This window comes from Hyperoodon ampullatus (genome assembly GCF_949752795.1).
Source record: "Hyperoodon ampullatus genome assembly, chromosome: 13".
NCBI classification, from domain to species: domain Eukaryota; kingdom Metazoa; phylum Chordata; class Mammalia; order Artiodactyla; family Ziphiidae; genus Hyperoodon; species Hyperoodon ampullatus.
Genome location: NC_136926.1, coordinates 26,248,550 through 26,262,503, shown reverse-complemented (window position 1 = coordinate 26,262,503; position 13,954 = coordinate 26,248,550). Strand labels below are relative to the sequence as shown.

Genomic DNA, 13,954 nt, shown 5'->3' with positions numbered 1-13,954 from the left:
GCTGGACAGAGAAGGAAAGTCAGATGGACAAGTGGACAGTCAGGATTACAGATGGATAGACAGGTTTCCAGGCGAACAGCGGGCAGCCAGGCGGACAGGTGGGAATGTGGACAGGCAGCTGGCAGCGGGGCTGCTGCCTTCCTCCAGCGCCCACCTCCGAGGCAGAGCTGGCCACCCGCCTGGACTTCCAGTTTTCAGCCCCAGTCTTGGCCCTGGCAAGGCGCCAGGCAGCAGGGCGTCTATGGGGAGTTTTTCCTGCCAGAGAGAAGCCAGCGGCTGCCGTTAACTCCCTCACTGCTGTTCCCACCGCCTGTCCCCTGAAAGCCTTGGTACAATTACCCCTCCCACCGGCTGCCAATGCCCAGGGCTACCCTGTCCTGTCCTGTGTGTGTGAGGACTCGGTGCCTGCTTGGCTTCCCGGGGGAAGCTGGGGTGCAGGGCTCCCAGGATCCCATGGCTGCTCCCTGGTTCCCAGCAAAGCCAGGACAGCAGAGTGCAGGCCTGCCCAGGACCCTCCCCTGGATCAGGCTCAGTGGGGCAGGGGGCCAGGGCAGAACCCCAACTCACCTCCTCTTCATGGGGCCCCGCCCAGCCGCAGCTCACCGCAGCATCCTCAGAGCCAGAGGACACTGGGGCTAAAGGGGACCAGAGGCAGACAGAGGGGGACCCAAGGCAATGTCAATCAGGACCTGAGTTCAAGTCCCAGCTCAGCTGAAGCCAGGGCAGGGGGTGGCCAGGGGTGACCAGGAGGGGGCTTGGCTTCCCTGTCCGCTCAGGGGAGGCGACTGGAATGCCAAATGCCCAGGACAAGATTTCTGTGCGGGGAATGCAGACAGGGCCTGCGTCCAGCCCTTGGCACACAGTGCCCACCGGACTGTCCATCCCTGGGGCCTGCTGTCCCGGAAATGCCACTGGGCCTCAGGGAGCGGGCTTCCCTTCCACCTGCATCTCTGCCCATCCCTGGTGGCGTGTCTGCTTCCCTCTTCCTGAGCTGACAGCGCCTCCTCTCCTGGGGGCACCGGCCTGCACCCTGCCCTGCCCAAGCTTCAGGGTGCCCAGCTGGGAGGTGGCTGGGAGAGTGGTGGCTCCCCGAGGTGCCCCCTTTGACGAGACTCAGCAAGGCACAGGGTGCAGGGGCTGGACTCCCACCCCCAGAGCCCCCCAGAGCCCCCACATTCTCCCAGCTTCCTTTCCAGCTGAGCTTTGCCCTCCCCAGGTCTCTTTACCCCTTCTGGCACAGCAGAGAAACTGAGGCACGTGCTGCCCGCACAGCCACAGAGCCTGCCAGGCCCCCCTGTCCAAAGCCCCTGCCAGCCTGAGCTGGAGGGGCTACTGGGGCACCCTTGGGGGGTGGGGAGGGCTGCGGTCACCTCCCACCACCCCCACCGGACCCCCAAACCACAGTGACATTGCTCAACCAGGAACCAGAGTGCATTCCTGGGCCAGGGCCAGCCCGGGAGGCAGAGGAAGCAGGGACAGAGACAATGCCCCCTCTCCCCAGCCTTCCTAGTCAGGCAGAGGCCAGGGTGCAGGGACTGCTAGAGCGAAGGCCCAGGGAAGGAACAGGCATTGTGCTGGGCTGGCCAGAAGTGCGGTCAGGGAGGTCCAGCCAGGAAGGGCCCTGGACATCCGTGTCCAGGAGATGAGGGGCAGGAAAGAGAGGGGAAGCCAAGTCTCCAGGCCCCAGGGGGGAGCTGAACCTCATAACGGCTGGGGAACTGGGATGCACCCTGTCCACGTGCTGGGGCCCAGGGAGTTCCAGGCCAGCCCCCACCTCCGCTGGAGCAAGGCCCGCCCCTCAGGCCTCAGTCTTCTCCCCTGCAAATTGGCCACAGCCTTTCCTCTGGGGCTAAAATGAGGGCTGAGAACTGCCCACCCCACCAGCTCAGCCTCCATCTTGTCCCCCCATCCCCCAGGGACCCCAGAGATGCCACCCTCGAGGGCTCAGGCTCAGACATGGGGGCACTCTGCAGACCAACACCCTGTTTCCCTGTGGGCACTTTGGAAGCATCAGGATTTTCTGCCTCATGAAGGAGAGCCCAAACCTGGGCTCTCCTAGTCCTGTGCCCCTGCCCTCAGGGGCCCCCACTGGTGCTCACTAGGCAGGGGGATGTCTTGCTGTTGTGCTGGGACCCTCTCACCCCTGCCCACCTCCCCAGGTCTTTCCCAGCACCTCACCTCGGGCGTTACAACTGTGTATAAAGGATGAGTTAGGAGGCCCTGAGGGAGGGAGGGGCTGGCCCCGGTGTGGGAGGCTGGGCGCTGCGTCTGTGGTTCTCCCCCATCCAGAGCCACCCTCCCTGGGGCGCTGGCCCAAGCCCTGACCCCTGGAGATTTGGCGACCTCTTCCAGTTCATGGATCCCTGAGAACTGGGCCTCCTTCTGGAGTGGATCACAGCTTGGGTTTCACTCTGGGTTTCTGCTTGGAAAGCCCCCTGGGCCTGGCCCTGACCAACATGTTTTGCTCCAGCCTCTTGCCCAATACCACCCCCACCCAGACCTCAGCTTCACCTCAGTGTGTGCTGGTTATGGTGAGGCTGGACACCCGCCGGGCTGAAGAGGTTCCAGGGTTCCCAGGAGGAAACGCCGGGGCCATGCGCCCCCTGGTGGCTGACACTGGGAAGTGCTGCTGCCCAGCCCAGGGAAGAAGTGGTCTGGCTCTCGTCGTGGGGCTCAAGGTGAGGAAGAACAGTGCTTGGCATGGCCCACCCTGGGCCCCCACCCCAGCCCTCCACTCCCAGCTCCCGCCCCGTTCCAGTGAAAATGCTGAGGCTGGCTCCAGTGCCTGAGCTGTCCAGACCTCTGAATCCCTTATCTCCATCCTTCCCTGCCAGGTGGCCCCACTTCACACAGGATGCTGAGGCCCAGGGAATTGGGAGCCAGCCGGCAAGACCGCCCAGAGCCTGGCACTGCAGCCCCCATTTATTGCACTGTTTTGCCGCTCACAGGGGAAGCATGTCCCCCAAAGTCCCACTCCCAGCCCCCCCACCCCCAGCGGACATCTCATCCCTGGGCTGCTGGTCCACCTTGCCTGCCTGAGTGCTCAGTAGCCCGCAGGCTCCCCGCCTTTCCTGGAGTCTGAGGCAGCCGCCCAGCCGCCAGCTGTGCGGACAATGGCCTGTACCACAGCAATGTAGGTAGAAGTGACCTCGGTGTGGTGGTGCCGGGTCTTCAGGGCTGCAGCCACTGCCTGGGGGTGGGAGGGAGAGGGAGGCCTCAACGGGGGCCCAAGACACCGTCTGAACCACACCTGTGTGGGCATGGGTTCCACAAACGCAGGTGGTGCCATTTCTGTCTGAGTGGCCACAAAGAGCAAGTTGGGGGCAGCTGGGCTGACTGGGTCTCATCGGAGCAGGTGGCCTGGCCCTCACAGCATGGGGTGCAAAGTGGCCCAGGCAGCGGGCATGAGTCATCTGCCCCAGGCAGAGGACAGCAGCCATCGCCCACTCCGCAGTGGCTCAGGAGATCCAGGCCCTGTTCCAGGATTCCCAGGGGCCCCCAGTGTGACTCAGCACCGCCCCCAACCTGGTCAATGTCTTTCTCCAGCGTTGTGGTGTTGGGCAAAAGCTGGTTGTGCAGCCGGGGCTCCTCCACCGCCTGCTTCACATTGTAGCCGAACCACAGGCTGTGGATAATGGCCTGCGGATGAGGGGATGGGGTCAGTGTAGCCCAGCGGGCAAGGGGCTGGGGGCACAGGCAGGTGGCACATACCAGTGCAGTGGATGTGGTGATCTGCGTGCCCCCAGAGGCACCCACCACCATGCGGACCCGGCCGTCCTGACCCACGATGATCGCCGGGCACATGGACGAGAGCGGCTGTTTCCCTGCAGCCGGCCGGTGGGAGGGAGGGGACAGAGGAGCTGGTCAGCTGCCTGTTGGGACACCAGCCCCCTCCCCACCCAAGCCCTGCGCCCACACCTGGCGTGATGAAGTTGGCCGGTGAGGGGGGCACCCCGAACTGGTTGATGATGTTGGGGGAGCTGAAGTCATCCATCTCATCATTGAACAGGATCCCGTTGGCCCGTGACAGCACCTTGGAACCGAAGCTGCAGACCAGCTGGATCAGAGAGCTGTGCCCCCCCCGCCCCGTCCCACCAGCCCCACGTGCCCACCAAAGTGCCAACACGCTCCCTGGGGAGGTAGGGGAAAGCACTCTACCAATGTGGAGCCCCCCTTCTAGGACACGCAGGCAGCCCCGGCCCACCCGGCCACCCAGCAGCCCTACTAGAGGTTGATGGTGCTGGTGGCCGACACGGCACTGCCATCCTCTGAGACCACGGACAGGTGGGCGGTGCCCCCGTCATCCGGCGTGTAGAACTCAGGCTCGTAGTAAGAGGCTGGGTGAGTGGTGTCATCGGAGATCCGGGCCCGGAGCTGGGCAGCGAAGAACTCGGAGCTCATGTTGCGGACCACCTGCCGAGACCCCAGAGCTGGCCTGAGGAGGTGAGGGAGGTGGGGAGGGGGATGGGCTTGTGCGAGCAGCTCTCGGGAAGCCCCCAGCCATGGCTCTGACCATAACCCTCTTGCGCCCAAAGTCTCACGTGGCCCGTCTGACCCCCTCTCCCCAGCCTCTGTCTCTGCTGCTGTCCAGCAGCTCTGAATGTCTGTCCGTCCTCAGAGTGCCCACTCTCACTGCATCCAATAATTCATTCATTCAGGGAACTTGTAACTTCATGCCCAGCACTGGGGGATCAGCAGGGAACAGACACGCAGGTCCCCACCCTCACAGCAGGGAAGACAAAGGCAGGCAGGGATGTGCTGGAAAGAACAAGCCAGGTGAGGGGGGTGGAGTGTGATGGGGTGGGAGCAGAGTGGTCAGGGAGGGCTTCTCAGAGAAGGCAGTATCTGAAAAAGCCACCTGAATGGTAATGCAAAGGCCCTAAGGCAGGCCTGTGAGTGACAGGCAGACAGTGAATGGGGTTAGGGAGAGAGGAGGTTGAAGATGCCAGCAGAGGCTGATCCCATAGGTCCTTACAAGCCCTATAAGGACTTCAAAGCCACCTGTGCTTAGGGCAGAGGAGTGAGCAGCTGATGGGTGTTATCCCTCCGGCAGCTGTGTGGGGGTGAAACCCAACTGGGAGGCTATGATATCCACCAGGTGAGATGCTGGGGGCTTACCAGGTGGAAAAGAGGAACGGAGAAAGGCTCCAAGTCTTCAGTCTGTAGTGGCCTCTAACTGGGGCAGGTTGGGAGCCTGATTTGGGAAGGGAGCTCGTCGGACCCTGAAGAATCTGTCTCAGGTGGGTGATGGGCCACACCTGATGTGTTGAGTTCATGGGCAAGGCAGGGCGCAGGAGGCTGAGCAGAGGAAATGCCTCCAGAAGGTTCCAGCAACACCCATGAATTAAGTGACTAATCCAAGGGGAAAACGTTCAGCCTGAATCTACTTCCAAGGAAACAGGGTTGAATCCAGGAATTGGGACAGCCTAAAAGACAACTGCCCTGGGCCTTAAAATCAACAAAACAGCCCAGGGGGTCCATTGAGGCTAAGAGACGGCAGACGTGACAGCAACAGCAGGTGTGAGCTTGACGGGCCGGGGGCCTCAAGACATGGATGGGACCCTTGGGGAAAGGCTGACCAGACATCTAAAAAGGAAAAAACAGGGAGAGCAAGGGGGAGACGGATGGAGACGGGGAGAGAGGAAGGAAATGTGCCCAAACGTCCATAACCTTGCAAATTAAAAAGTCAAGGGAGGGAGGTGCTGGTGAACATGGTGAGATGCTGCAGAGAGTGGACCAAAGGGGAAACGGAGGCTGGTCTCAGGACCTGGCGGCACAGGTATGGAGGGAGGAAGGGTGGGCACGAGGGGAGAGGGCTCCAGAGAGGAGGTGGTGGCCAAGTTTGCCCCAAGGGGGAGCAGAGGGACGGGGCAGCAGCTGGAGGGTTCTGGACCCACAACCGTACACCTCTTTCAGAAATGACCCATCAGAAAGGGCAGACTGGGATCCCAGGAGGGAGAGCAGCAGTGTAGGAAGGGCGTGCAGAGTCAGAGAGTGGACGAGCAGAAGGCCAGTCTCAGCCGGGAGGGAGGGCAAAGAGGGGCATGATGCAGTGGCTTCCACCACCTCAGGGATGCCAGGTGCTGAGGTGGGCAGCAGTGAGTGCAAAATCATCCCCAGGGAAGAGAAGAGGGGCTGCTGAGCAGCTGCGGGAGGTCACAGGTCAGCGTGAGGGGGTCTGCGAGTCTACCTTGCAGGGACGGGGGGACCCAAGTAGGTAATGAGGGATGTGATCGGGGTGGAGGTGGAGGTCCAGCCTGGAGCTGGGGCACATGGCAAGTGGGTGGGTCGGGCAGTGCAGGGCCTGGGTGGGGATCTGGGAAGTTAGCTCCTGGGTGTGACCAGGGAGCACGTGGCTGGGGCCTCTGCCCAACTGGAACACTGGTCCCCTCCCCTGAATCCACCCTCCTCCACCCGGAGGGCTGTGATGCCCCTGTGCATTCCTCACCTCGGCACTGACCACTCCAGAGCCTTCCAGGCCAAGGACACAGCACATGCAAAGGCCCCAAGGTTGGAGTGTGGCAGAGGAGGGCACTATCACTCACTGACAAGTCTGTCTCTCCCACCCTGTGAGCTCTGTGGGGCAGAGGCCAGGACTCAGGGTCAACAGTCCATCCTAGCACACGGTAGGCCCAAGGGCAAGTCAGTGGCAGAAATAGATGAATAAAGCCTGAGTGAGGCTGGGGTGGCCCGGGGAGCCCTCCTGGCATCTCCATGGTAGGCCCCCCACCCATCAAAGGCCAGCCCCTGCCCTTTACCTCAGTCACATTGACAAACTTGGGGTCCCCAAGCAGGGTCCTCTTGGCGTAGGCAAACCGGAAGGCCTCCACTATGCGGTGGTAGGTCAGGCCCTTCTGCTCAGGTGTCTCCACGCTCGCCCGGGAGAAGTTGTACCCTGGTTGGGCAGAGCCGGGCAGGTTGGTGGTCCCGGTGGCCCCGGGACATCCCAGCTCAGCCAGGACAGCTGAGTGCCCTGGAGGGGGGGTGGTCCACGCCTCCCTGGCCCACTTGGTTCACCTTGAGAAGGGGGACGTTTAATAACCAACAGCAGTAGCTGCTTGGGAGGCGGGGGAGGATGGAAGTAAGCAAGGGTCCCCCAGGTCTGGGCCTCACATGTCAGCCACAGGGCTACCCAGTCCACGGGGTCACAGATGACCACTCAGATTTACCAGATGTGCCCTCTGGACCAGGCCGCCCAGCGTGAACTCTGGCACTGAGAGCCACCCCGTGACCCCAAGGCCTCGCACGGCTGTGCCCACCCCCAGGATGCTGCTCTGCAGGGCCGTGGAGGGCAGCTCACCTTTGAGGATGTTGAGGATGAGGGCCAGCACTGGCCCACTGAGCGGGGCACTGGGCACATAGAGCTGGGTGTCCCCGAGGCTGATGCTGAGTGGGTGCTCGATCAGCCCTGCGTGGTAGTTGTTCAGGTCCTCGGCCGTCACGATGCCCCCTACATGGGGTGACACGGAGATGGGGTACACTTCTGGGGGGCCATCAAGCGGGGAGCCCTGTCTATCCCCGGACCTCCTTGACGGTGCCACCTCCCCCTGGCCAGGTCCAGGCCAGCGCCCTCCACCTGCTGCCCCACTGGCCTCTGGGTCTGTCATCTGTCCTCTTGGCGGCCAGAGGATCTTCTCTAAGTGGGAAATATCTGCTCCCATCCCCCACTTCCCCTACCTCCTCCCCCAAGTCCCCTCCTCCTATGACTAATGGGTGGGTGGAGGGAAGCTCTTAATTCTCTAGGGAAATGGCTCCAGACATACCAAGTATTCACAGGCTAATTTCCGATGTCAGTGGTAAAGGTCAACATGCTAATCACCCTCCTCCCTGACACACTGGAAAAACTAACATGAAGAGGCCATGGCTCGGTGAGGGAGAGGCAGCATGGGGCTCCTGAACCTATGAGAACCTGCCCACAAGTTCCCAACTGCAGGCCCTGCATGCAGCCCCTCCCATGCCTCACTCACCAAGCCCACCCTCATCCCCTGTGATCCTCCTGGAGAATTAAAAGCCTCTCCAGGCCTCAAACTGTTCTCTCTGCTTACAAAGTCCAACCTCACCTGTGGCTCAGGCACCACCTCCTCCAGGAAGTCCTCCAGGGTCTGTACTTTAGCGCTTCCCCAACCCTGGCTCCTGCCTACACCTGCATTACCCCCACCAGGGTTTTCTCTCCTGGACTGCAGGGTTTCTCTCAGCTTTGACTTAACCAGGAGCTGTGGATCCGTGTGGCCTGTCATTAACTGCAGACACATCTGTGACCCTCCCCTGCCAGACACTCCCTGAGGACCCAGTGTCCAGGCCAGGTAGGACCCAAGGACCCCAGGCTCAGTGTTCCCGCTGTGGAGTTCCTGGCCCCAGGCCCCTGAGGTCGCCCGCTCACCGGCCTCCTGGATGTCCTTGACAATCTGAGCCGTGAGGCTCCCGTTGTAGAAAGCCTGAGCGCCCTCCAAGGCCAGCGTCTCGTAGGTGTCGGCCAGCCGAGGCATGGTCACTCGGTCCCCCTCCCGCAGCACCTTCCCATCCCGGCAGAACACCTCGCTGGGGCAGAAGGGGCTCCCGTGAGGCAGGCAGGTGGGGCGGACTCAGCCACTCCCCTCACACACACACAAAAGAACAAAGGATGGGGTGCCCCTGTCCACAGAATCCAGCCCAGGTGGGGCCGGGACCCCACCCCCAGGCTCAGAACAGGCAGGGCTTTGGTCCCTCGTTCAGCGCAGGTTCCTGAAAGTGCCACCCGCTCACGCCCACCAGTAGGGACCATAGACGTACCACAGCTCAGGGTGCCGCTGGATGGCAGCCTGGCTTCTCTGCAGGGCTCCCGCCAAGCTCTTCCCCACAGGGAAGCCCTGGCGGGCCAGCTGGATGCTGGGCTGGAAGAGGCGAGCCCAGGGCAGCCGCCCGTGCCGCTGGTGTGCCAGCTCATAGCCGCGGATCTCGCCTGGAATCGCCACCGACAGCCCACCTGCGAAGGAGAGGGACACAGCTAGTGGCTCCACACGGGGGATGTTCCAGGCACATCCCCAGGTGGGACCAGTGAGGCTCAGGAAGGACATAGGTTTTTGAGGTCACGTCTGGACTCAGCAGGCATGAGTGTGGCTCAGCTCGGCTGTCTGATGAGGGCACAGGAGGGAAGGGCGGTAGCACGTGTGCTGGGTTCCACTGTCCCAGGCCTGGATGCCTGTCTCCGCAGGTGCCACCGTGTCTGAAATCCTGTGCCAGGCCCACGGTTGCACAGCGAGAGTATAAGGAAGCCAGTCCTCACCATTTCTCAGTTTGAGCCTCCTGGGCCACGAGGCCCCACATCCCATAAGACTCAAGTGTTCCTCCAAAACCTGCCAAAGCCCCTGGCGCAAGCCCAGGCCACTCTCAAGGCTGGGCTGGTCCCAAAGCAAGGGCCTCTCTTCCTCTCTTCCATTGTCCCAACTGGGACCTGAGCCCAAACCCCTGCCCTGTCCCCTCTCTGGGTCTCGGTTTCCCCATCTGACCATAAAGAGTTTTGTTTCCCAGCACTGTCCTTTGAGGAGCCATGATTCCCCTGGAAACAGAGCCCTGGACCCTGGTTCCCCACTAGGCCTCACTGCCCCCGCCACACCCTAAAGCCAGCACTGACCCAGAAAGTTTCAGCCACAGCCTCGGTTCCCAGGCACCCTCCTGCTTTCAACCCTGAGAGGCAGGGTAGAGGGGGCACTCCCAGGCTTGGCGGCTGCAGCTCTCGAGCTGTCTCTCCCACCCTGAAGTGGGGCATGAGGTTCCAAGATCCGGGTTGTTACAACATTGGCACATACCAGAAGGTTTGACACCCAGCACACAATTCCTCCCCCTTAAATAAGTGCTGCCCTGACCTTGGTCAATCAGGCTCTCATGCCACACTGTCACCAAGGTCACCAGTGACTCCCACGCTGCCAGTGCAGGGTCTCTTTCTCATCTTACCTGGTCCATCACTCTCTCTTCCTGCGTCACTTCTGCATCTCCCTGCCCTCTCCTCTGTCTGCACCAACTCTTGGTGCCCTCCTCCATGTCAGGCTGCAGGGTCCATTACATGCTGACAACTCCCAGACTGACTCTTTGGCCTGTTCCCCTGATGGCCAGACCTGAGGATGCACCTGCCCACTTGAAAAAGGCTTCTCAAACTTAACACCTTGCTGGTCTCTGTAAGGGCCACCCTGTCCTTCCAGGTGCAGACCTGAGACCCCAACTCATCCGAGGCTCCTGGGTGAGTGTCACACCCAGCCCATCAGCAAATCTGCAGCTCCGCCCAGCCACCAGCCGCCAATTTCATCTCTCCCTGGTTATCACCGTGACATCCTGATGGGCCACCTGACGGGCAGGTAACTTGCTCCCTCTCTTTCACAGCAGCCCGAGGGGGTCCCATCAGAAAGCGGCCAGATCTACCCAGGTCCCCCCTTCGACTCAGGGAACACATTTACCTCACTCAGACATGATGATCCATGAGGTCCAACATGACCTCGGCGGTCCTACCTGACCCTGTGTCCTCCTCTTTCCCCCAGACACCCCCACAGCTGTCCCCAGCCCCAGCCTCTGGGTCTTTGCTCACATGCCCTGACCAGGGCACCTGGTGAACCCACAAGCCCTCCAACCCTTCCCACCTCTGCTTCCCAGGCAGTGCTGTGGCACATGGCACACCCATGTGTGCTATCTCTCCCTGCTCCACCTGGAATGTGCATTTCACCTGTTATCTTTGTTTCTACTGGCTTAGGGAACAGCCCTTGACGCTGTAGGAGGTGCCCAACAAGCCCTAGTTAAATACATGAATTCCAAGCTTCCAAAGATGCTAAGTCTGTAAGATTCCCACAATCTCACAATCTGAATGATTTCATTTCTACACTGAGTTTCCCAATGGGTAAAAATTCAAAGACTGTGTTGGAGGAGATTCCAAAATGGCTGCTCTCAGCACCCTACCCAGGGTTCCACCTGCAGGAAGGGTCCTGCAGAGCCTGCAGGAGGGGTTCAGACCCACTATGGCCTTTAATCCCCACCCCTCCTTCCCTCCAACCTCATCCTGCAATCCACCGGGGTCCTTGCAGGGGCGCCCCCCTGGTGGCCACTGATTTCCCTTGGCTGCCTGGGGAATTGCAGGGATTTCTTTCTTGGCTTAAGGGCAGGTTAGAAAAGAGACTCTTTCCCATACTCTAGAGAGCTATCCCCACAGATGAACAAATGAACGAACGAATGAATGACTTGGATGCCCTTTAAAAACCCAGGGTTTAGATAGCCTGGGTTCAATCCCAGCTTTACCACCATCCAGCTGTGTGACCTTAATCAGTTTACATGACCTCTCTGGGCCTCAGCATCCCCACCTGTAAAATGGGAATCAACACCACGCTCTCCCTGCCAAGCATACAGGGAGGACTCAAGGGGCTCATCGGTGAAAAGGGCTGAGCAGAGTGCTGGCCCCAGGACCCCGGCACATGCAAGCTGTTGTAATAGTAATCACTCTCTCCGTGTTCTAGCTCTGGGTGGCCCTGGAGGGGCCTGAGCAGAAATAACAGAAGCTCTCTTTACCCTCTGTAATGATGGGCTTGACCAATCACTATGGAGGGTTTTGTGGGGCCAGGAAGGGATGGGAGGGGACTGCCAGAGCCACTCCCAGCCCCAGATGGGGTGGGGGGAATGTGGAGGGTGGGGGGGTGTTCATGCCTTCCAGCAGCTCGTCCTGCCCCCGCACCCACACCGAGCCTGCACTCACCTTCCTCTGACTGCTCTGAGCTGTTGAACATGCTGGCAGAGGCCAGCTGAGGGGCCACCTCTCGGGCGTTGATGACCTCAGCCTTTCCTGGAAGAAGCAGCATGTGGGCAGTCTGGACCAACACCAGCCCCTCACTTGTGTGAACCTAGGAGTTGCCCAGCTCTGCCTGCCCAGCCCAAGTGCAGCCTGAGGCAGGCAGCCCCGCCATTCACCTCCCACCCTGCCAGCCACTCACGTGTGGTGCTGTTGTAGATGGTGAGAAACAGGCCACCCCCGATGCCCATGCTGTGTGCGTTCATGAGCCCCACGCACAGCAGGGCCGCGATGGCAGCATCCACCGCTGAGCCGCCGTCCAGCAACGCATCCCTGCCAGTGGCACGTGCCGGGAGTGAGAGCCGGCGGGCTCTCTACCCTCCGAGATGCGCACCCCTCCGCACACTTCCCCACCGCCTGGCCACCCTGCCCAAAGGAGGATGGAGAGGAGCCCATAGTTTTTGATTTTTTAATGTAAAAAACTGTTGTATTCTAAAACCAACGGGCTTAAATGTTCCTCTTTTTCAAGCAAACAGATGTACGTGACTTATAATTGGAAAAAAAGGGGAAATTGTTACTTTTTATTAATAACATCTTTTTTCTGTTTAAGTTTTTAAGTGAGAACTGATCTTTGTACATGTGAGCTAGGGGTCTAAAAATAAAACAGCAGAGTTTATCTGAAGAGACAGACACCCTTGAACTGAGAAAAGGGCTCAGCTGGACTCTGGGAGGCCCACACCCTGCTCTCGGGGCCAGTGTCCCCTTCTCCCCTGACCAGAAGCTGCTGAGAAGGTCCAAGGACAGGATAGGCAGCTTCACGCACACTGAACACCCCTCAACCAGGCAGCCCCTTTACCAGTGGGGAAACTGAGTCCCAGAGAGGCGAGGGTCTTGCCCAGGTCCACTTATGGTGGCTGTCTTCCAGGGCCTGTGTCCCCACACCCTGCCCCACTCACCTCCCGATCTCTGAACAGCGCTTGGCATCCGTGGCCACGGCAGCTCTGGGGTACACATGGCTGTAGGGCTTGAAGGTCTCAGGCAACCAGACACAGAGGCCAATGATAAGGAGCATTAGGACCACAGCCACCAGGGCCAGCAGCATGGACCGCTTCTTCATGGCTCTGCGGGCATGGGGGATGGGAGGGTAGAAGGTCAGGGCACCACTGCTGACCTGGCCTTGGGCACATCCTCGTCCCGCAGGGCACAGCACAAAGTCGAGCCTCAGACACATGTCCTCGTGTCTCCTTCCGGCCCCCAGAATGCATGGGTCACCCAGCCCCCAGATTTTTGCTCAGGCCACTCCCTCTGCCAGAAGCTCCTGGTCCTACCTCTGCCCCCCAAAATCCTCCTGCTTATCCTCGGGGCCCCCTACCAGTAAGGACCCCATCTCCAGCAGGGAGCCCCCCGGATTTCACTTCCAGAGAGGAGCCCCTGATCCTGCAGGACCTTGTCTGTCTCCTCACAGTGGCAGAGCCCTCCACCACCAAGCAGGTCACTCCGGGAGGCACAGGCCTGGCCTGATTCCTTCCCGGCACCGTCCTTGGGTCCCCAGAGTGACCTGCCACAGAGCGTGGGGTTCAGCTTTTGTTGTGCCCTCAAAGGGGGCACCCACAGTCTCCGGAAATCATCAGATTAGCCACCGTGGGACCAGAGCCTACCTTCCTCGGCGGGTGGGAGCCCTGAGCCTCCCGGGGAGGTGGCCACAAAAGATGGTTTTGGGGGCTTCCCTGGTGGCGCAATGGTTGAGAGTCCACCTGCCGATGCAGGGGACACGGGTTCGTGCCCCGGTTCGGGAAGATCCCACATGCCGCGGAGCGGCTAGGCCCGTGAGCCATGGCCGCTGAGCCTGTGCATCCGGAGCCTGTGCTCCGCAACGGAAGAGGCCACAACAGTGAGAGGCCTGCGTACCGGTAAAAAAAAAAAAAAAAAAAGATGGTTTTGGCTGAACAGGCCAGAGAAATAACTGGGGTCTCCTTCCCGCTCTGCAGGAGCCTGTGGCCACAGAATCTGCTCCAGGGAGACTCCCGGACCACGCAGTCTGCTCATTCTCCTGAAAATGGAGCAGGTGTTTCTGAAGCGGGCTGGGCCTGGCCCTCCAGGGAGCAATGTGAGGTGTCTCTGCCCCTGATGAACTCTGTCAGCCACTCCCATGTTGGTGAATATTCCGTCCCCACAGTGCATTTCTCCCCTGCGCAGCAAGGGTGTTGCACAGAG

At 60.5% G+C, this 13,954-nt stretch overlaps 1 protein-coding gene across 3 annotated transcripts; it reads right to left on the bottom strand.

Annotated features, from left to right (window-relative positions):
• Nucleotides 1-3,043: 3,043 nt before the first annotated feature.
• Nucleotides 3,044-12,857, bottom strand: GGT1 (gamma-glutamyltransferase 1; the record flags this gene model as incomplete). 3 transcript variants are annotated; one of them, XM_079717546.1, is made up of 12 exons in its annotated part: nt 3,044-3,190; nt 3,526-3,639; nt 3,712-3,824; nt 3,919-4,046; nt 4,226-4,413; nt 6,759-6,895; nt 7,301-7,450; nt 8,381-8,538; nt 8,770-8,962; nt 11,708-11,794; nt 11,943-12,073; nt 12,697-12,857. In XM_079717546.1, 12 exons carry the CDS (start codon nt 12,855-12,857, stop codon nt 3,044-3,046), a joined length of 1,707 nt encoding a protein of 568 aa, XP_079573672.1. The 3 variants fall into 3 exon arrangements, with proteins under 3 accessions (XP_079573672.1, XP_079573670.1, XP_079573671.1); XM_079717544.1 differs by having other exon boundaries at nt 3,526-3,824; nt 8,749-8,962; XM_079717545.1 differs by having other exon boundaries at nt 3,526-3,824.
• Between the last annotated feature and the right edge of the window lie 1,097 nt (nt 12,858-13,954).